This window comes from Pygocentrus nattereri, chromosome 28 (genome assembly GCF_015220715.1).
Source record: "Pygocentrus nattereri isolate fPygNat1 chromosome 28, fPygNat1.pri, whole genome shotgun sequence".
In the NCBI taxonomy this organism is placed as follows: Eukaryota; Metazoa; Chordata; class Actinopteri; order Characiformes; family Serrasalmidae; genus Pygocentrus; species Pygocentrus nattereri.
The window spans coordinates 21,496,774-21,519,991 of record NC_051238.1 but is presented as its reverse complement, the minus strand read 5'-3'; the positions used below and the strand labels follow the sequence as shown (position 1 = coordinate 21,519,991).

The window sequence follows — 23,218 nt, the reverse complement described above, 5'->3', positions numbered from 1 at the left end:
TTTTGTCCTTTTCAGCCAAAACAGAATGATGAATTGTGTGGTTGTCAGTGTGTAGCATCACCCGCGCTGCTTTCAGCTCCAGCCTGATGGATTACAGTTTGTAATCTGGCTGGTTTGGTGGACCTGAGGTAATCCCAGGTGGATTAGAAGTGCAGAGAAGAAGACCTCCAGTAATGTTCTTGCGCCATATCAGGGGAGCTTTGATGAAGAAGTGTACCAGGAGAGGATCTGCATACAAAGCGCCTGTGTGTGTGTGTGTGTGTGTGTGTGTGTGTGTGTGTGTGCGCGCACGTATGTGTGAGTTTAATGATTGATGTCTAGGCTGCTGGGCTCAGACAGGTTAATGGTGTGATTGTGGAGGTAATCTCTATGTTCTCTCGTTAGGAGATGATGAAGGACTGTGTGAGGGAAGTGTCAGTCTAAAGCAGAGTAAGCATGTAACCACACATATAAGCACACATGCTCGCTATCGACCGGCTCTCTGATTAGGAAGATGTTAATGATGATAATGAGGAGGATGATGATGATACAGAAAGACTTTACTGAGGTCACAAATGCTCTGCTTCTATAATCAGCCAGTATTTCTTTTGTCTTTAGCATCCAAAATAGGACTGTTAATTCAAATAATAAATATTGATAAATCGTATTATTCTGCGTACTAAATCACAATTAATCTCATTTGTGTAGTGAATTGCAGTTAATCGCAATCAATTTGTATAGTTAACCGTGATTGTTCACATGAATTTGTCTAGTTCATTGTTATTAAGCACATTTGTATAATCACATTTAATTGCATTATTTTGTGTAATCGCAATCATCACATTAAGATGTGCAATGAATCGCAATAAGTTGTTTTAAATAAATTACATTAATTTGTGAAGTTAATCACAATTAATTTCATCGTTTTGTGTATTTAATCACAGTGAATCACATTTGCCTGAGTTAAATCTGACCCTAAGGATTTTTTTTTTCTGTTTCCCTTTAAAAAGTTTTAGGGCTCTATAAATGGACAAAATAAGTTTATGTTGAATATGTTTATTATGTTCAATAATTCAATAACATTATTTTCCATTTGTCCGTACCCACAGTGAGATCAACAGTGGCTGCACGTTCCATCCTATATATATATATATATACACACACACTCACTGACCATTTTATTAGGTACACATGTTCAGTTGCTTGACAAATAGCTAATTGTGGCCAATGGCAGTTGTGTGGACGAAAATGCCTTGTTGATGTGAGAGGTCAGAGGAGAATGGGCAGACTGGTTCCAGATGATAGAAAGGCAACAGGAACTCAAATAACCAAACAAAATCTCTGAGGAACGTTTCCAACACCTTGTTGAAAGTGTGCCACGAAGAATTAAGGCAGTTCTGAAGGCAAAAGGGGGTCCGACCTTTTACTAGCAAAGTGTACCTAATAAAGTGGCTGGTGTGTGAGTGTGTGTGTGTATGTGTGTGTATGTGTGTGTGTGTGTTTATATATATATATATATATATATATATATATATATATATATATATATATATATATATCCTGTCTACAGTCGTATGCAAAAGTCCAGGCCTCCCTGTTCAAATGATGTGTCTTGTTAAAAAAAATGTACGTCCCTTACAGAGAAAGCGCCCTTCAGTGTATTTAACATTTTGGGGAAAAAACAGTGTAAAATGTGACACATACAAAAGAGATGACAGAGTAATATGATATTGTATTTTTTTTTGTATGTTAATTTCAGTAATGAAATAAGTAATGACGTTAAAGTTGCCTGTAAAGGATGCTTTATTTTCACTTACAAAGTCAACAAAGCATGTAGTTGCTTTACATGGCATGTTCACACTATTGCACATGACCGTCATATCTACAGTTAGTTCTTGTTACAGACAGCCCCTTGAGAAGAACTGTTGCTTTTTAATTTTGCTAGTTGACTTACTTTAATTGCCTGTGAGCGCTGTCCAGCATGCTCTGCCAAAGATACAGACGTTTTGCTTTTAAAGCTATTTAAAAACTGTTTTTAAATGAAAGAGGTAGAATCACAGATATCATTGCGACATACAGCATCCGAGCAGCTGGACTTAAGCCTGCACTTTTTTTGAAGTTGTTTGAAGTGTCCTACTAGTTTTGAAGAATACTTCAACCAGTTTGCATTGGAGTCCCTGTAGTTATAGAATAATCAGTCTTAGTGTGTAATACGCCTGGGATTTTAAGAGGTTAATATTGTTAATAAAAAATGCGACATTTAATTCCTTATCACAGTAACTTTGACAGTTCTAGTCTAAAAACAAGTTGTATTTGCAGTAAGCTGACCATATGTGAATAGACGTGTTCATCCACAATATACAGTACTATGCAAAATCTGAGACCAGCGTTCATGCGTTTTATTTCCAGTCACAGCGGCCGTCGTGTACAAGTTGTTCATTTTTCACTTTCACGAAAAAAGCAGAAAACCTGTTCAACATAACTTTATAAAGCCTCAGCAACTAATGTAAGATTCCATTTTGCGGTATTTAGCATGTCTATCCTTTGTCTTTATTACAGCTTCTGTTCTTTTTGGGAGACTTTTTTTCAGTTTTTAAAGGAAATATACAGGGATATAGGGATATTTTTCCAGTTCAGACTTATTTTCTGTCTTTCACAATCCTAATAATCCCAAACACATTCAGTGATGTTGAGATCTGGACTCTGAGGTGGTCAGTCCTTTGTTCTGAGATCATCAGCAGCTTCTTTTTGGTAGTTTTTTAACGGCTTTTTAACGGTTACACCTTCTTTCAGACGTAGTGTTGAGTTGTCTGCTCACAGAGGAAGGATGGACAGAAAGACCTGTGGATTTTTTCAGAACTGAAGCAAGAGTGGACCTTCATTTTCTTCTGTGTCTCAAAGATGAAAGTTTTAAGCACTGTTTATCTGATGGGGATCGTTTTTGTGTCCCATATGGTTGTTAGGCGTCTTTTTTGAACTCCGGTTCAAACTCCTTACTTTCCTCTTCCTTATGCAAGTGGATTATCTTATACGTCGTCTCCTCAGAATTATCCCAGCCTGAATAACTTGTACTTAATGGCTGTTTTGAATGGAAAATGAATAAATGAAGGGTGGTCTTTGCACTTTTTTGTTTCAGGATCTGCTGGAAGGGCAAGATGAGATGTCAAATGAACTTAATTTCAAATGCATCTGTTCGTTCATCAGTGCTATTTTTATGGTGGTGGATTCATGTTTAATTGGTTACTGACTCGCTTCAATGTGCATCTCCTGTTCGCCTCACACAGAAAACACGTGAATACACATTTACAGGGTTTTGTTTTTGTTCTCTGCGTGTGGTGGCCCTTGTGCTGATGTAGCAAGTGAACGTGATGTCCTGGAAAGAGAGGGAGTGAGAGAGAGAGAGAGCGAGCGAGCAAAAAAAGACAGAGAAACACTATTGCTTTCAGACAGGGAAAGCAGGAGACTATTGTATCTGTATTGATTGGTGTAGTGTCTCTCCATTTTAACATGAACTCCATGAAGCAGCAGTGAGCCAGAGTGATGGCAGGCTCTTATCTTTAAGATATTTTCGTGAGTATGATGCTGGCATTATGGAACTCCAGGGACAATAGCGCTTTACTGTAAATTCAAAACTCATCATAATCATTTGCAGTTTCTCTTTAAGTCCTCGACATGCATTAGAGCGTTGAAAGTTCATTTTGAAATTATGACAACATATGATCATATTTTCTTCATAGACGTTTAATTCATTCTGTGATGTTTCATTTGTAATTCATTGCACGATTAATTAGAATCTTTTTGTTTGTTATTATTATTATTGTTGTTGTTGTTGTTATCATTCTTCTTCTTCTTATTATTATTCATTTGTATTTACTCGATATTATTTATTTATTTTATACCGAGCCCAGACACTGTGGAAATAAGTCATTTTTTGGTCCTGTCAATTATTTTTTATTTTATTATATCAGTTGTTTGAAACCCTGTGTCGTGACGACAGCTGTGATCTTGAAGCATTGATTAGCCAAGTCAAGTGATAGGAACATTTAACGCTGGGCTTCTTTACGTCAGGGTTTGGAAATAATTAAAAGAACATTTACATACATAAAATTACTACATATTGTATTGAAATTACTTGTATTTATTCGAACATTAGTGTTTTTCTGAGCAAATAAAATATGTAAACATATATGTTTAACACTGGTAAGACTGATTTTCACCTATAGAAGCTCTTCGCTTTTCCAATTTTAAATCTACAAGGCACATCCAAAAAGTGGCCTCTAAAACATTGCCATTGTGTGGTCTGGGGCGCTCTCGCCCACGTATCCACAGGCACAGGTGCCCTCTCCATGGGGCCAGGTGGCGGTCCATTCTGCTCGCCCGCTCTCCCCCTAATGAACCCGTAATTGGTTTGAGGCCCCCGCGGAGAGGAGAATAGCAGGGGTGACGGTTTGGTGGGAGAGAGCCTGCACGCATGCTGACCTGCCTGCTCCCAGCTTTGTGCGCCAGTACTGTGCCTCTGACTATTTCTGCTCGCTTTAATGCCGTGCTGCTTGTATTTAGGCCATATGCTGTATGCAAGGGTTTGTTGAGTCAAGATATATATGTTGAGAGCTGTTCAGCTAATAGTGAAAGCTTGAAAGGGACATAAGTGAACTGAGCATAGTATGTTCAGTTCAGTTCAGTTCTGATTGCAGTACATGTGGAACGGAATGTGCGGTAATTATTCTGCATGTGCACTCGCAGTGTGTCTGCGTTAACGTCAGATTCACCAAGGCAAACTGCATACAGGACCACCTATTAAAGAGGAATGCCACAGATTTTTCACGCTTTCCGTATAATAAAATAGTTAAGATGTAAGTCATTCAGAGCGGCTTGACATTAAATGCGCCGTTTTAGAGAAACTCACAGAATCAGAAACATTCACAATAGGTGGTGATGAGAACCAGACGCCTGATTAGTTTAATGCCCCTCAAAGCTACCTCACAGAAAGATATTACATGATACGGACGTGACCGCACTGCCTGGTGGATGAGGCATTGTTTTATGGTAGTTTTGAGATAGACTTTTGTTCTAAAACGTATTTTTTAAATCCATGTTTGGCGGAGAGGTACACGCAGGGCATTGAAAGCTAAAATAGTGGCTCGGTGACAGAGAAATAGGCATGTGAATAGATGAAGTTCTTTCTCATCTGAACAAGCCGCAGAGGTGCATCTCAGCGTGAACTCTGAGGGCATTTTGTTGCAGCTTGTTCTGACAGTTTAAGTAGTGCTATTCTGTTAAATGTAACAGTCTAGCTGCTGTGTTTCCTGTCATTGTTAAAGGGAGTCTCCCAACAACTCACATTTGACACATTTCCAGAAGCGTACGTCTGATTTTAAAAGACGGGAAAAATCCACACAACTGGCCACCACTAGTAGCCCAAACTTCAGTAAATGGAGCACAATATATAATGAGCCACACTTATGTTTACACCCATTTTCGGTGCGATTCCCCACATTCTGCACCACCCTTCCTCAAATGCCTGTGTACAAAGGAGCTTTAAACTGCACATTTAGGCTTGTAAGTCAGTTTTGTATATAATAGATAGACGGAATGCAAATGATTTGCAGCTGAAACTGGTGGAAAATTTATGATACACTTGGCCTTATCTAATAAAAATGCAAATAAACTAGCTAACTAAACTAACTGGCTGCAATTATGTAATGTCAGTAATGTATAAAACCAAAAAGATACACATATAAAATTATTTTAATATGAAATCCATCCATCCATCCATTTTCTAAGCCGCTTCTCCCTCAGGGTCGCAGGGGGGTGCTGGAGCCTATCCCAGTGGTCATTGGGATGAAGGCCGGATACACCAACAGGTCGCCAGTCCATCGCAGGGTTAATATGAAATGAAAATTTTAATATAAAATTTATTTTAATTATTTTAAAAAGTACTTTACAAGTAATTTTTTAATTTAGTTTGATGTGCAGAAAGCTGTCCACACACCCTACACAGTGTAACGAAGTTAAACAGCTAGGAAGAAAAATGTAAAATCAGAATTTTAAGCACTAGTTAAAGCTTTTTAAAACTTTAAGCCTACGAGATTTTGCACCACAAAGGTGCGGATAGCAAAGTAAAAACCAACAGCAAGAAGCGTGTAGAGTTGCTTGTTTTTTGGCTTGATTTTGGCGAAGTGGCTAAGCTAGTCAGACTACTAGGATTAACTATTCCAGAAAATGCCACCACGTTTCTCTTCATGGGATGCGATGGGTGCCAGAATTTTAAAACAGGCAGTTGACTTCAGAATCAGAATCCTTTATTGATCCCAGAGGGAAATTGCATTTGTTACAGTTGCAACCATTTATGTAAAAGAATAAACACTTTAATAATTTAAAACAATGAGAAATTTTCAATTTCTGAGATTTAAGTTCTTATGAATACAGTAAAGTGGCGGTGACTGTGATAATAAATATTAAACATCTAGTAAAAGGCAGCTCAATTTATTGTACCTGAGTTATCTGAGGTATTGCACACTATTATTATTATTATTATTATTACACATATGAACTGTTAGGTATTGAGTTTTGCACAGATGAACCACACTTTGTGAGTCACACACTGAAGGAGGAGTTATAGAGTTTGATGGCCACAGGTAAGAATGACCTCCTGTGGCGCTCTGTTGATCATTTCGGTGGAATGAGTCTGGCACTGAATGAGCTCCTGTGTCTCATCACCGTGTTGTAGAGTGGGGGGGAGCCATTGTCCATAATGGCCTGCAGCTTAGACAGCGTCCGCCTCTCCGACACGGCCGTCAGAGAGTCCAGCTCCACACCCACAACATCACCGGCCCTGTGGATCAGTTTGTTCAGTCTGTTGGCATCTGCCACCCTCAGCCTGCTTCCCCAGCATGCAACAGCATAGAGGATAGCACTCATCACCACAGACTCATACAAGATCCTGAGCATAGTCCAGCAGATGTTGAAGGACCTCAGGCGCCTCAGAAAATAGAGACGACCGTGGCCCTTCCTGTAGAGGGCGTCAGTGTTCTTAGCCCAGTCCAGTTTATTGTCAATATACACACCCAGATATCTGTAATCCTCTACAGTGTCCACACTGACCCCCCTGATGGACACAGGGGTCACCAGTGCCTTTGTCTTTGTCACATTGATCTGTAGGTGGTTCCGCTCGCACCATGCAACGAAGTCCTTCACCGTCAATTTAGAGGGCAGATTATCTGGACTCTGACACATCAAGGTGACCTTGTCACCCTTATAATGACCTTACAATGAAAGCGGCATTCAGAATGCGTGATCAAATCTTCCGGTGGATACCTTGACAATTAATATAATTAGATGATTACAGTGTTTTATTTATAGTTTTATTCCCAGTCAATGTGGACTATTAAAAAAACAACAACATTAAAATTCCTTTTAGTGTGCAGTTTAGTACATTTCAGTCTACATTGTACAGTCTATCCAAAAGTTTGCACACCCCTGGTCAGATGATAAGTTCCATTGATTTTGAGTATGAATTGTTTTCTGATTATTTTAATGCACTATTAATTTGCCAAGTCTAACATTATTGAGGGGAAAGAAATAAAAAATGTGCCAAAGCATTTGCACATGGCACTTATTATTGACTAAGACAACAAAAACATCTAGTCGATCTAGTCAAATTTTGTAAAATCCCCTTTAGATGCAGCTGTTCTAAAATAAGAACACATGTTTGATTTAGCTTCCTTAGTCAGGCATCTGTATCTGGCTCTGCAAACTTGGCTAGATGTGCGGCAAAATGCTTTAAATAACTTTAAAAACAAATAGCGCGTATAAATGAACAAGTAATCTAGGCTAGCTGATGAAATAGATTGAAACAAATGTATTTAGCAAGCCAAGTTAATACATCAATAAACAGCAGGAATGAAACCATGAATACCTACATGGTTGTGAACCTCAGAATGTTGTGGCCAGGACTTAAACGTGCAGCACCAAAAAATGTTGACGGGTGGGAGAGAGTGTATTACTGTGTAGAGGAAATTTCTCAATGTGGTTTAACACATAGTTTGAGGATTTAACTGATTTTACATGAAACTATTTACATTTCCATCAAATTATAACAGCGCAGCTCAGCTCTGTTTGCCGTTGAGATGAACCAAAGGTGAAGCTCAGCTCCAAAGTTTGGCTTTAGTTTAACCCCTGAGGTGCTTGAGTATGAGTCAGGGCACTGGTGAATATATTTTTTAACGGTAGTTGAGACAGGAAAATAAATTTGGCAACACCAGTGGTCAGGTCCAAGACATGTCCTGGACAATGGAAAAAAGTATGAGACCAGAGCCACGTGCTTTAGCCCTGTTCTCTAGATTCTTAAGTGACCTCATCTCTCTGTGTTGCAGGTGGTTGCTTTGAGCCAGCGCAGTAAGGAGGCAGAGTCTGCATTTCTGGGAGTTTACAAACAGCTGATTGAAGCCCCAGGTGAGTCACACACCTGCACATACTCACACACACACACACAAACATTAGCATTACCCCAGATGGACATCACTCCTCGTACATGCTTATTAGACCGACACTAATACTGGTGACCCAGTAAGACGAGACCCGAGCAAAAGCATCACTCTTCATACTGAATAGTCCATCAGTTCTACATGTGGAGATGTGAGAGCAGTGAGTCCACATGCCGGCTCCGCTGTGTGGACGGAGGAGTCAAACTCGTTAGTCCTTTGCCAGGTCTGCCGCTTCCGACTTGGGCCCTGTTTGATTGCAGTGGACTAATTAAAGCCCAGCTGGGGGATGTAGAGGCCTCCACCTGATGAGGTCACTGGGGAAAGAGAACGAGAGCAAGAATGGAAAAGACATGGGAAGAGCATGAAATTGCGTGTGTGCACAAGGCAGGACAGGCAAGGAAGAGAAAGGACAGAATAAACCTGGGAAGGTGAGAGAAGAGGGAGACAAAGCGGGGTTGGAAAGCAGATGAGGGCGTCACAACGGCCGATGACAAGACCAGAACCTACTGTTTACAGATTCAGTGAATAGGTGATGGAAACCGCTGCCAAAGAGATGGTGATAGAATGGCTGACTTTTAAAGGTCTCCTTGATGCGCCCCGCTCCAGATTGCGCCGCACGCTCGAAATGAAGCGATTTCTTTTATAAGAAGTGTCGCTCTTTGAAGACTTATTCTGCTCAAGTCTCTGACCTATCCCTCTGCTTATCAAGGGGCCACGGTAATAGGGAGAGCGAGCGAGCGCGTTCTGGCGGCTGTATTTTTGGCCTCAACAAAAGGCATTTTTCATGGCATTTTGACTTAACAGGGCACTCTCTGGGAGGCCAGCACCCAGCTTCTTGAACAAGACACGTACAAGAGCCCTCGTAAATCATTTGTGTTGCAGTGTTACATTTGCAGAATAAAAATAAACTGCAGGAAGCAAGTGTTGAGGTCGGCGGATGACGCAAGATAGCTTTAATTGCTGTGCTGCATTGAAAATAAATTAGAAATGGCAAAAGGCCTTTTTGCATATTTTGCAAAAAAACGGATGTTCTAAAGTTTTAGGATTAATGTTGTGTTTTTTTGATATGAAGAACGAAAACTGGTTGATTTTGGGTTTTGGATTAAATCAGGTGATCCTGGGTTAGTCATCGCCTTAACTGGTCACCTTAAATACAGCTATTGGGGCGCTGAGTAGTACTTGATTAAGCATTATGAACCATAAAAGAAATAATAGCTCTACGATTTTAGGTATGTAAGAAATAGGATTTGAGAGAATTGGCATGAATACTGACTTTAATGATCAGCTGTGGATGGTCAAAAATGACTAAATTCAATGGTAAGGCTTCTTAAATCCAAATAAAGAGCAAAAACGAATGTAAGAAGAAAATATCGTTGCACTAAGGGTGGGGTTTCCAGTGATTTCTGATTTTTCTTATTTTTCAGCAATGTTTTCATAGAAAAAGCCTTCTTTTTGTTTTTGTTAGAACATGTTTTCTTTGCAGAGAGCTGTGTGTGATATATTTTACATTTTACTTTTCACATATACTTCATATACATTTAAGTATGATGTTGTTTTGTGTTTAAATTTAAGTTCAGTCTGAATTGGTGTCGTGTAATTAAACAGGAGGGTGCCTCATATAGGGCTCCCTGGTGGTCACCCAAGGTGAAGCAGATTGTGAGCTCAGTGCTGCAACCATTTTTTGAATGACAGTGGGTCGTATTGGCCTGTTTTATCAGCCAACTGATACATCATTTGTGCTCTAGGAAGAAATTAATTGAAGGTACTCATCATGCATATTTATGTATGATTATGATTATGGACCATACTGAGTTGGATTAATGTATAGCTCCTTTTGATTGCGTAGGAAAAATGGCAGTGTTTTTGATTTGCTGGTAATAATGGTTCCATTGTCCAGTGTCACCCAGAGAAGGACGGATTCTCCTTTTTGAGTCTTGATTTCTTTCAGTGTTTCTTTGCCTGTTCGTAGCTGCTTTGTGAGAACATAGAGGAATATGTTATACACTGGTGCCTTAGATCTGCTATAGAGCCCCCACTTCACTTCTGAACAACTTAAAAGTTACTATTCATGAACTCCCAAAACTTGCAGTTGCCGTGGCTGCTCCACTTTCCACTAAAGGACACTCTGAGCTTAGTGTAGCTTGTGTACAGTACAGAGGAGGACTCCATGCAAACAGAGGCCAAGGTCTCCACTTCAAAGAGCCATGCAAATGGCCGTAAGCCTTGAGGCTCAGACGTGAACGAGGCCGTGTGATGAGAGCCTAACCTAGCACCCGACCTGCCAGAGTGCTGTCCCAACGACTAGAGGCATCTTTTCATCTGTATCGACCCCTGACGGAACCCGCCATCTGCGAGGTGAGCCTGTTGTCTACCACAGCCTATTTATCAGTGCTGTTTTCTGGCTCTGTGCAAGGTCACCCCCTCCATACATACACACACCCCCACTGCTTGTGGGAAATGGACTGCTCCAGGTGCGTTAAAGGACAGTAACCTGGCTTTAGTCCCCATAGTGTGCACTTTTCTCCAAACCGCACGTGCACATGTAGGCGCACACACACATGCACGCAGACACACACGTTGTTGGCTTTTGCAGCAACAAACGGTCGACCTCATGTATTTTTAATCCACTGACAGACCCAATTATTCTTTACACGCCCAGCTCGTTAATCTTAATGCAGTTATTACTATTCTTCAGCAGAAGTTCTTCTTCCCCTCTTTTATTTCACCTGAGAGGTCTCCTCTCTCTCCTCTGTCAATAAAACCTCAAAGGCCAACGCTGTTCTTGCTTAGTTTGAAAGCTCTGTTACTCTCAGTGCAACAGACCTGAAACCAGTCACATATTTACACAGTTTGGAATCATTTTTCGTGTTAGAAATATATATTTTCTTCACAGTAATTCAATGCATATGTAACTTTTACAACTATATACACGAAAACGCAGAAAGGTATCGCTGGTGGCATTTGCAGTTCTTCCCAAGAGAATGCAGCAGAAACAAGTGAAGAAGTATAAGAATAAAATAAAATAAAAACATAATAAATCAGGTTCTCATGTTCACCCTCAGCTCACATCTGCACATTAACAACTCAAACACTCACTATGGGTATAAATGAGATCAGGGAAATAAGGGTCACATGGGCCTCATGAACCCTTGATCGTGGCCTTAATCATGCCCACATCAGAGCTTAACTTGATGCCGTGTGTGCTGTGCAAACAGCAGATATACGGTATAGCAGCAATATTTGTAAAACAGTAACATTACTAGTTAATTTTACCTTTCAGTTTCTGGCCTTCCTCCATCAGTCTGACCTTTGGAACATCACCTAATCCCAGCTGTGCTGCTCTTCATTCTGCTGCTGTGCAGGTTCAGTGATCTGTTTCCATGGAACTATTCAATATGTTTCAAGTGCTAATTAAAATGTAAGTGACATGTATTCATATCCTGATAATTTGAAACTGAACTGTAGCTACCAAGAATTAAACTGTACACCCACAGATAGAAGTTTTGTAAATTTGTGCTTACACAGTGGCTAAATATTACTGACCAAAAGAAATGAAATAGCTTACAATAGCTTGCACATTATTTCAGTAGAACAGATAAAGTGGCTGGCAACTCACAGAATGAGAGCACAGGTGTACTAGAGTCAGTTAACCCAAGTCATCAGCTTGGCCCAGAGACCAGCTATGACAAGTTAGCTGACTTAATCGGGTGAATGGTGACAAAAAGCTGGTAGCTAACGCTGTGCTTTTATTTACAGTTCTATTTGGTTATTTTAGGCTTTGTCCAGTTTCTGTAGTTTACACCTAATCCAGGTTTTCTTCCTGCACCCATATGCTTCAACAGACTGTCCTCCTGGTGCCACATGTCTGTACCTCCACTGCCCAACTCCTGAGTACCCCTACCAATCAGGAGAGGTCCACCACTAAAGCTCTTTAAGGCGAGTCTGTTTGGTATCGTTTGTGCAGTGTAGTTACCTCAGAGGTATGGTAAAAACAAAGGAAAGGGTGGCCTAAATGGTAATACCATTCTTTTTTCCATGATGCTCTTCTTGGACACATATGCAGAGAGCATCCTGATAATGTACAGCACAAGACTGTCCTCTGAACCTGGGAAAAATGCAATACAAAAAATGCTTATTGTGTGTGGCAAAGCTCATCATTACCAAGATTGATACTGTCAGCCAAGCAAGCAGCAGTGGTCCATTGGTCCCATCATAGCAGTAACAGTTGCTGACCAAAGAGCCTAAAATGAAGGGTGTAACCTGAGGGGAGTGTGGAAGGCCATTTCATCTTGAGCTGGCAACAACGAAATAGCCCAAGGTCAAATTCAGTGTTGAATAAAAGCAAGCGGCGCCTAATTGATCCAAGATCTTGACAATCCAAAGTGTTGTGACCTAGTGTGTGGACATGGACTTGCTCTCAAATTCTGAACCTTAATTTTCCTAGGTGGCCCCAAATGAGTCACTAGCTGATACATCCAACATATACCTCTACCACATCATGTTCCAGCACATATCTCTGCGGATGCCTGACCAATAAAAATAGTCCATGGACCTGCCATGGGCTTGTGAAGAGCCACATGGCAGAGCACAATGTGCTTTGACATTTTAAAGCAGCTATGTCGTTATTTCTTGCACTTGAAAATCCCATTCTATGTAACTTATTTGTAGTAATGGAAAAATGCAGGAAGGTTAAGACTACTTCAGTCTGAATGGATTGATCACTTCTCACCAGACACGATTGGGAATGGAAGGAGGGTCTCATCAAACAAAGCAAGGCCCTCAGACCCTCCCTTCTGTCACAACCTTGCAACGCACTTGGAAATGCGTCCCCTGCCAGGCTCACACAAACCTCACACCACTTGAAATAACTCTATTACTTAGCCAGTATAACTGCTTAACCCTGTATCTGTTGTCAGCTGTGTGAACCCCAGTTAATTCATCCCCATAATTACTAGAAGGAACAGTTGAGGGCTAACCTCCACTTGGACATCACTTTTGACTGTTTTTGTCTCTTACACTCTTACCACTTTCAACGGATGTCACCATTGATACACCTCATACCTCACTTTCCAAGCCTTTTCCAGTTCTTCAGCTTAATCAAGGTCTGGGCACAATCTAAATTCACAAAGTCCTGTTCAATATTCCCTTGTGTCCTGACCCCAGTACTCAATAGGTCTTATCCAGGTTAGAAGAGGCTGGGTAGAGCATGGAGATTTGGAGATCTTGGTCTATCTCCATTTCAGAGTACTTATGTCCAAAATGCCCCAGTTCTGCAGCCCCTCCAGATTTCTCTAGATCCCACTCCAATGTTCATTGGCTCAGCTGGGGCACTCTGGGTAGAAGAGAGGACAGGAGAAAGGAGGGAATTGCCAATGAGGAGTAAACTGAATATGCATTGGTACGGGGACAGAAATAGGTGCACGCCAGATAAGGAAGGTCTGTTCAGGTGTTTGTGGCACAGGTCCTGGTACCTGCAGTAGATGTTCTTATCCACAGTGCTTGCAAGTGCAGGGGACCTAATGTGCCATTCCATTTGATGAATGGCTACAGTGACAGTCCCTCAATAACCTCAAACACACCTTGCAGGGTCTGTCTCTCACCTCCGTGCTCAAGAAAGAAGGCACTGCCTGTACTTCTCCAGGTTAGGCCAGCCCACTGTACCATGGTTTTTGTTATTGTCATTGTACGGGGTCCTCTTGAGGTATCATCCTAGCCAGGGAGATGGATAGAGTTTGTGGAGGAGGACCAGGGCAGCCCAGAGAGAGGAAAAGGATAAGTGGCTCTTCAGCATGGCTTAGTCTTCAGCTTGTGTATCAGTAATCCTTGTGAACATATCCTGTTGCTAACATCACAGGCCAATGAGAGCCTGGTGGTGTCACTCCTGCAGCTGCACAAGGGAGTAGATTAGCTGTGTCATTCTGCAGAATCTCAGGTTTTGGTATTAGTGTGACAAAGTTCCCGTTACAGTTCCTTCCCACAAAATGTGGCAGACAAGAGCAAACAAGGTGTTTTTATTGTGCTTAGTCATCACAATCACCTTCAAACAAAGAACTGTAAGAAACAATTCAACAAAAGCAAACAGGTTTTGGCTTGGCTTTTGAGCTATGATTTGTCATAAAGTGTGCTTTATGAGCCCTAACCCAAACATGTCCACACCTGAACCTGCAAGCTATGTTTCCATGTTTTAAGTATTTAAAGAAAAAGAAGAATATTATTAAATGATAGCATACTTTTCATTATCTGTTAGAAGTAATTAATATGTATGTTTTAAACCCTTAACTGGTTCGGGCCCAAAGTTTTATTACCAAATTCTATATCCTATAAGTAGCTTCACCAGTTTGCATAGGAATCCCTGTAGTTACCGAATGGTAAGTCTTAGTATGTAATATGCGTGGGATTTTAAAGGGTTAAGTATTTTTTCCCAATTGTCTTCCTAATTTAGACATATCCAGTTCCACCCACTAGTTAGGACTCCCCCAGTACACAATACCACCAGCACTAAGGGGGCGAAAGCTAGCACAGGCTTCCTCCGAGACCTGTGAAGCACCACAACAGCTTTTCGAACTGCCGCCAACACAACGTCAGTGGACATCTGAACGCACTCAGAGTTCTTTTACATCAGTTACCAGACACCTGCACTGACTAGCACCTTGCTGAGTGATGTGGGGAGATGGGGGGCATCCTACCCACCCAGAGAGAGCAGGGCCAGTTGTGCTGTCTTGGACTCCCAGCCACGGATGGCTGTAGCATTACAAGGGATCAAACTCGTGATGTCCTCACAAAAGGCCAATGCTTAGATAGGTGCGTCACTCTGGAGCTTTTAAGAGGTTAAGATTTGATCACACACACATCGTGTAAACTGCTTATCTTTCTGGGTCATGGGGGGTGGGGTGGGGTGGGGGGTTGTGGGGGGTGGTGGTGTTGCTGGAGCCTATCCCAGCTGTCATTGGGCGGAAGGCAGGATACACCCTGGCCAGTCCATCGCAGTAAGATTTGATCATCACTTTTAAAATACAAGGGGCATTCTTGATGTTTTTGGTTATTATAACTACATTTTTGTTGATGTAGTTTTCTTAGTCATTTTGGAGTCATCTACAGGTCTGTTGTGAACTTCTTCCTAGGTTTCCGTGATACAAATCTGTGAAACTGCATAGGACTAGCGTTCAAATTTCGAAAAGCAGATCTTCCCTATCAGATGATTCTTAACATCATTGGGGTTAGGACTGTGACAAAGTTAAGGGTGGAAGTTTAAGTTGAATTTAACAGATGGTTAGTTGAATATATGCATCTACATTGGACAATCAAAATAAAGTGTTTATAAGTGTTGACATTTTTTGCATGTGTTCACATTTTGGGTCAGAAAAGAGTGGCTGTGTGTGGTCTCGGGCAAGTCTCCTTTAAATAAGGTTAGAGTAGTGTCGTAAGATCTCTGCTGCCTGCACCAGTTCATCGCTTGTAAGGTATTGACGAAGTTCATAGGAAGCATGCCGCTCGTCTGTTTATCTACAAAGAGCAGGTTCTTTCTTTCCTTACTGGAAGAGGAGGACAGCTGGAAGTGCTGATGCTTTCTTTACTGTCTACACACTAATCTCTCTCTCTCTCCCCCTACACCCCACTCTGTGGCTGATGTCAACAGAAATCTGCCACTCTGTGATGGCTCCCCATTTCCATTCTCTCATGTTTTTTTCTCGCTTTTTTTCCTGTTTTGTCAGCAATTATTTAATCCCCAATCGCTCAACTGAGTATAATTACAAAATACAACTGTAAAACAGATGTACAGAACATAAAAATGTGTGTGTGCCAGAGTGTGTGCGTCAAAGAGAAAACAGTAGGGGAGGGATTCACAGTATGTTATGGAAATGCACATAAAAGACATTTCAAGGCAAGCAAATACTGAGTACTGAGAACTTGCCCTCTCTCTGTGAGTGAATTGGGCTTGTGTTTCTCTTTGTTAGTTATCACCAATACAGGTTTCTCTGATGAGACTCTATACATCGTATAGAGCGCGGTGGTAAGGTGTGACCTATTGTTTATTTTCTAAATACAAGCAGTTCAGTGGTCCTCTGTAGTGTTTTTGGGAGCGTCCCTGCTCTCCGACTGTTGCTGACAGACCGTACCACCGCACTTCTCTTCCTGCCTCCAGTCCCGACAGCCATCCCTGGGAGTATTGCCGTATATAACACAGCCCTCGGTTATGTGTTCTTTTCACTGCCGCCATAGCTGTGCCCCGCAGTCATATGGCTGCCTTCCATTTTCGGCTCCCGCTTTTCCGCCTCCTTATCAGAGTAAAGAGGAGAGAAGTCAAATTAGAATCTCCTGAGGAGCACCCCTCCACCCTCCTTCCCCTTCTTCCCTTGTTGTCAGAGAGGCAGAGAGTGAGAACGAGAGAGATAGAGAGAGTCTGTCACTCAAAGCGGTGCAGGAAAGGTGTCTTTTGTAGCTGCCTCACCTGGAGAGGGCCGTCTGGGCCGTTGCCGGGGGCGTAGCCGTAAGACAGGAACTGCAGGTGTTGGCTCTGTCTTTCCCTGCGTTGTTATGCTTCTCCATCCCCGCGAGGCACTCGCTCTTGCTGTCTCTCTCTCTCTCTCTCTCTCTCTCTCTCTCTCTCTCACTCCCCGCAGCTCTCTGTTGCTCTTTTCATGTCAGTCGAGAGCTTTGGCTACACAGGAAACGACTGCACCAAGACAGACAGGAGTAGTAAGGGCTAAGTTTTACAGGAGTGAGCTACTTTGAGACAAGTTTAGCCGCTGGTCTGAGACCCAGCTGCTCTTATTTAGAGCCTTGAACGTGGACAGGGCACCGAATCACCAATGCCTGTGTTACACTGCTGGCTAGTGGTGGCCAACGGAACTGCCGATGGGTTCAGCAGGTGAAGTTGAATTTGATTTTCGTTTTATTAGATCAGACATCAAGAAGGCCTACTTACGAGTACACCCCGATTATTTGATTTGTCATGAGATTTGATAACTCTGAGACAGTTATCAAATCGAGGCCTTTCTATGGCAGTGATGAGGGACCAACTTGACACACCGGTTTTGTATCAGTACAACTTAAAACAAAAGTTAACTAGGGCTAGTTGAAAACATCAAAAAGTATTTAATTGTACCTTTTCCACCTAAATAATTCTGCTTTTGCAGCTTCTGCCTTTTTCATATTTCAAAGGCAAGGCTTGTCTTTTGGGACGCTGCTTGCTAATGGCCACCCGTTTCATCAGTTTTTCCAGGTTTTTCCAGGCATTATTTTTCTCATAATTGGGCTTTTTAAAAGGATATTTCATCATAGAACAAATGAAATTCAAAGACCTGAATGTTGGTTTTTTATTATTATTTTTTTATATATAATTTTTTTTTTGCGTTTAGGCATGTGCAGTGATGTAGCAGGAACAGGGACTGGAGAATGAATTGAGAATGAGGGCTCTCTGAATGGGTGGAGTTTATGTGCTAGTGATTAATAAGAGCAGTAATAAACAAAAGGCCCAGGAGATGTTTGAGGTGCTTAATAATGCATTATGTTCATAAAAGTGCCGGCCCAGCCAATGGATCCCTATGGAGGTAGAAACTCCCACAGGGGCTGTACTGAACTGTGTGTGTGCGTGTGTGTGTACGCAGATTCAGTAAGAGAGGAAATGTTCATACAAGTGGTATCTGCCTGGATACATGTGCAAGTTTGTGTTTGGGTTAAACCTTTGCCGAGACTTCAGGAGTCTTGTTTACATGAATGTGATTTTAGGCAGTTTTGGCAAGCTGTGCCTGTCAAAAGTTTGGGGAAACCTAACTGAATATAGTATATAATTTCTTCTAAAATAAAATATGTAGACCTGCTCACTGTTTCCTCTGAAATAAAGGGTATTAATAGAGAGGTTTTCCCCCATTTGCTTGAGGAACAGCTTCTACTTTTCTGGGAAGGCCTTACATTAAATATTGGACCATTACTGTGACAGTTTGATTGCTTTTAGCCAAAGGACATTACTGAGGTCAGGAACTGATGTTGGCTAGTCTTGGATCACAAATGCCGCTCCAGCTCATCCCAGAGGTATTGAATGGTCAAAGAGCGCAGTCCCAGTCTTACTTGAACATACAGAGCATGGCTTACATGAAAACAGAACACTTAAGACATGCCGCATCCTTAGTTACCAAAGAAATGACTTGAATTGCAGGTACCCTTCTGCAGCCCCCTGAATGGTGAGCCGCGATTGCGATATCATTAACAGGCTCTCACAACAAAGTCACTTCTTGCAGCAGGCCTCATTTTACTGTGACCTCTAAGACACACTGAGTTTCATCTTGGCGGTGGCCTTCATGTAACATGCCGACTGCAGTTCAAAAGAACCACTTGCTCTCGCTCGCCCTTGCCGTTCGCTCGCGTCTCCTCTTTATCCTTCGGCTTTTCTTTATTGAAATAGCACATCTCCAGTCATATCCCACGCAGCTGTGACAGTGCGTCTCTTTCAAGACTGTTTCACAGGTGATGCTTATTGATGTAAGCCTGACTCTGTCCTTCAGTCTGCTGGGGTAACAAAAGGCTTTATGAGAAAGTTTGTCTTTCAGCGCACGCAGCCATAGAAACAGACACATCTCTTTTGCTCTCTCTCTCTGGCGCACACTCGCCCTCTCCTCTTCTACATCAAGGCGATGGCAAAGCGATTTAATATACTCACTGAATATCAAGTGCACGGAGCGAAAGCACTCCAAATAAATGGAACAAAAGAATCACCTCCTTTGTGTATTTCGCGCAAACGTTTAAGATGTCACATTTTGTTCCGGGTAGTGTTGCGAAAAAGCGTTTATGATAATGAACGTCGGCGGAATGAATCGGGATGTTTTGTCAAAAGCAGAAGTCAAGAAATATCTTGGCCCCGGCGTGGCACGCTTGGAAGAGCAGTGCAAGAGTTGGGTTTGAATATGCATCGTGCTGTCTGTGACTGGACAGTGTTGGGTACGTTGCTGCATTAATGAGGTCCAGGCCTAACTCGTTCAGCTTTGAATCCCAACTGGATCCTGTGCCTCTCGGTGCTCTTTTTATTTTTCTCCTTGTCAATTTCTTTTTTCTTTCAGTGGTACTGCAGTGTTTTGTATAGGAGGCATTTTAAGTCAGTCAGTGACATCTCATCATTTAGTGCAGTGGTGTTGACTGCAAACTTCTCCATTCTTACATTAGCTTACAACCCCCGGCCTTTATGTCCTCCTCTTGCTGTGACATCTTTTAATTTTTTTTTTGTTTGTTTTTTACATTTGAATGCACGTTTGAAACTTTGAAGACCAAAAAAATGTATTTGACTTGTATCATAATAGCATCGAATATGCGTTCACAATTTATCTCAATGAAATCTGACAATACAAGCGGGGCGTTTTGAGATTTTTGTACGCCACTAATACACAACCAATCAAATTTTTGAACACACCTAGTCAAGGTTTTCTTTTTTTCCGACATGTTGGAAAAACAGTGAAGCCACCAAAACTATGTAAAAAGTGTAAAAACATGGATAAAAAGTTGGTGTCATGTCTGTATTAGAAACTCTGAGTGTATTTGGTGAGGTTGCAAATCTTAGGCTACCAATTCAGTGTGCAGTGGTTTGCTCAGAGGTTGCGAAATTTTTATTAGACTCATTAACAGTCTTGTCAATCAGAGTATCTAGTGACATTCAGAGGAAAAATGTATGAAGGACAAAACATTAGGTCTGGAAAAATGTTGTTTACCCCAGGGCATAATGATGTCTATTTTAGGAAATCCCATTTGTTAGTGGTTTAGACAAATCCAGCTTAGATCCAGAGACTTTAATTGGACATGATGCAAACTATAGAATAATGACACGATTTCAGGGGTCTATAGAAGTATTTAGACACACCTAATTGGCTGTAGCGTTGTCATTGGGATTATATCGTGGTTCCAGTTTCACGTTTTCCTACTCCTACATGAAAACTACTTGTTTCAAACAAATATTGTGAAAATGGCGTGTCTAGACATATATTTATCAACAATTCATCATCAGTTTGAATATTGCATCTGAGAAATAACTTTCAATCTTTTAAACAAAACTGAAAAACAGCGTTAAAAAAAAAAACTGGTGTCTTTTTCGTTGTGATGAAGGGATGGCAGAGACCCTCATGCTCGAAAGCAGAGTTTATGCCAGGCCAAAGTCAAAGTTGAGCAATTGGCATTCTCTTTCAAAATGTGTAAAAATGGCAGAGCAGAACTAAAGCAGTAGTGGAAGGCTTTAGCTATAGTTTGGATTGTGTATTCAAGGTGTAGACAGGTGCTGTTGGACAGAGATGCACTACATTGGGAATTGCCTACAACTTAATTAGGAGATAAATGAGGGAAAATATAAATGAAAAAGTCTGAAAGAGATTTTCTGCATAGCTGTACAGGTGATGTGCGTACACCATGCTTTGGGGATTTGGGAGGTAGAACAGAAAACTCAGCACTGGATGATTTCAGCGTAGAGAGGCAGAGAAACTGTGTCAAAAATGCTTCGGAGTCAGGGTGCAGAGAAATGGAATGGACAGCCACGGTCGTGTTAGATAACAGACATTCGCTTTTGTGAAATGTCTCCAAATATCTGAGCTGCCATTGATTTATTGCAGGGCTTGACGTTCAGCAGTGCTATAGCAACATGGTACCTTAGCTCAGATTATAGTGCAGCAACAACGGCTTAAACTTTGAATGTTTTTCTCAGAGCGTTTTTCTCTCAGTGTTTTCGTTCTGCACCACTCTGTCGCTCTTTTATGTAACAGTTACACAGATAATAACTGCCTTCTAATGAAGGCTCAGATTATGGGCTCAGCTTGTTTTCAAAAATTGTTTGTTGCCATCCTTTTGTGTCTTTTCAAGGGCACTATATGTTCAAAGGTTTTTAGACTCACCTTTTAGCTACTTCAAGGTGCACTCATTGCTAACATGGGAGTTCAGCTGCGCACACAAGCTTGTGTAATCTCCATAGAATAGCACTCCCAGTAGAAAGGGATGATCTGGAGCAGCCGCACATGAGTCTAAGGTCACCATGCTCAGTGCCAAGCGTCCACTAAGGGTGTAAAGCCCCTAAGCATTGAGCTGTGGAGTAGTCCTGAATTCTGTGATATGATAAAACATCATTCAGTACGTTTGGGATGAATTGGAGTGGTGTTTGGAGTGGTTCCAAAATCTAGTGGAGAGGATTACCAGAAGAGTAGAGGCTGTTACTGCAGCAAATCAGAGGAAAGAAACGTTGTCGTATAGTGTGCCTTGTAGTGTATCTTTGCACCTACAGATTCCATTGCATTGTACTATTGATGGCTTTTCATTCAAAGAGTATTTAAGGAGACGTCCACTGATATTGAACATTTCTGCATGTCTCAGTTGTAAAGATGTAAGTGAAGTCATTCAGAGTGGTTTCATGTGAAATGCTTACCACATCAGGATTGTTCACAGTGGTGGTGATAGGAGCCAGACGCCTGCATTCTTTAATGCCTCTAAAAGCCGTGTTACAGGTTGTTATTCTCTGAAATGGCCATAAATATTCTACACATCCGTTCATGGCAGAGAGGTACATACAGGGCATTATGAAAGTGAAGTAGTCCCCAAACAAATCTTTTTTTCAGATTTACGCCTTTTTTTCCCATTATAAGAACTACATTTAAAAGGAACGTGTAGATTCACTGATCATTTTGGATAGTAAATAAAATGGTTTATAGTTTCTCTACTATGAAGCGTTTCACATCAAACCACGCTTTTTCATCTCAACGATAGAACTTCAATCCACTTCCGCATCCATTAGAGAAAGCTGAGCTATCATATACAGTTGTATCAAGAGAAAACTTCTCAACTTTCTGTATTCCCATGCATGAACTAATCCACTTCACCGCGGAAGGGTGAGAGCAGATGTTTTTGGACCTTGAACGGCCACTTGATATTTAAAAAAAAGGAGGTAGTGCTTTTGGAGTATGTCTAAGAGCAAGAAAAGGAGAAAAAAAGACCCTTGAAGCACAGCCTTGTAAATTAATTTGTTCATGTTGTACGATGGGTGCACAGCTGGCCTCATTAGCATGCACACAACAAATAATTATAGCGGGGGCTTTTTTTTTTTTTTTTTTTTTCCTCCTAGCCAGCGCTGGGCTAATGGGCTTGCTGGGTTAATTATGTCAGAGCGTAATTACCGGGGGCCCTGAGAGACGGCGCGCTGCCCCCCGCCGCGTCCGTGCCGGCTAATGACGGTGTAGCGCTGACAGGGCCAAGACGGACCGCCCTGACACACCTGCTCCTGTTGGCACGCTGTGCCACCCTCCACACCCTCTGCCGCTTCACCGTCGCTCCGCTGTAGACTCTGCTTGGCCGGGCCGGCTTGCCTCTCACCTCCTCAGCCCTGAGGACAGCAGTGCAGGCCTGCGGGGGGAGACTCATCCATCCCCATGGATGCAGTATGAGCCAGAAGTTGGAAGATGTTGCATCATGCTTATAGAACAAAGAGGCGCAATCATGGATCATGGAGCGCGGAGCAGCCTTTTATTAAAAAAAAAGGCTCTTAATTAGATTTGAGTAGAGGACAAATGCACAAAAGTTAGTTATTGGATCGTGTGGAGCGCTGCAGAGGAGTCATTGTGGAGATAGCGGGGCCTTTGATATGTAGATGATGTCTGCAGGTGTCTGAACACAGGCAAAGGAGGCCATTTCATACAACACCTCCTCTTGCTGATGCACACCATTATTGTGTACTTTCATTACTGCCGTTAGAACGATAGTTTGGTGGAAAAGCGATATTACATATTCACTTTACTGCT

General features: G+C 41.7%; 1 protein-coding gene across 9 annotated transcripts in view; it reads left to right on the top strand.

Annotated features, from left to right (window-relative positions):
- cux2b (cut-like homeobox 2b) overlaps positions 1 to 23,218 on the top strand; it is a 182,679-nt gene that overhangs the window by 118,481 nt on the left and 40,980 nt on the right. For all 9 annotated transcript variants that reach the window (XM_017702803.2, XM_037535856.1, XM_037535851.1 and 6 more), the window contains one exon: positions 8,355 to 8,433. In XM_017702803.2, the coding sequence (XP_017558292.1) occupies positions 8,355 to 8,433 (79 nt within the window). The remainder of the gene's footprint in view (positions 1 to 8,354; positions 8,434 to 23,218) is intronic.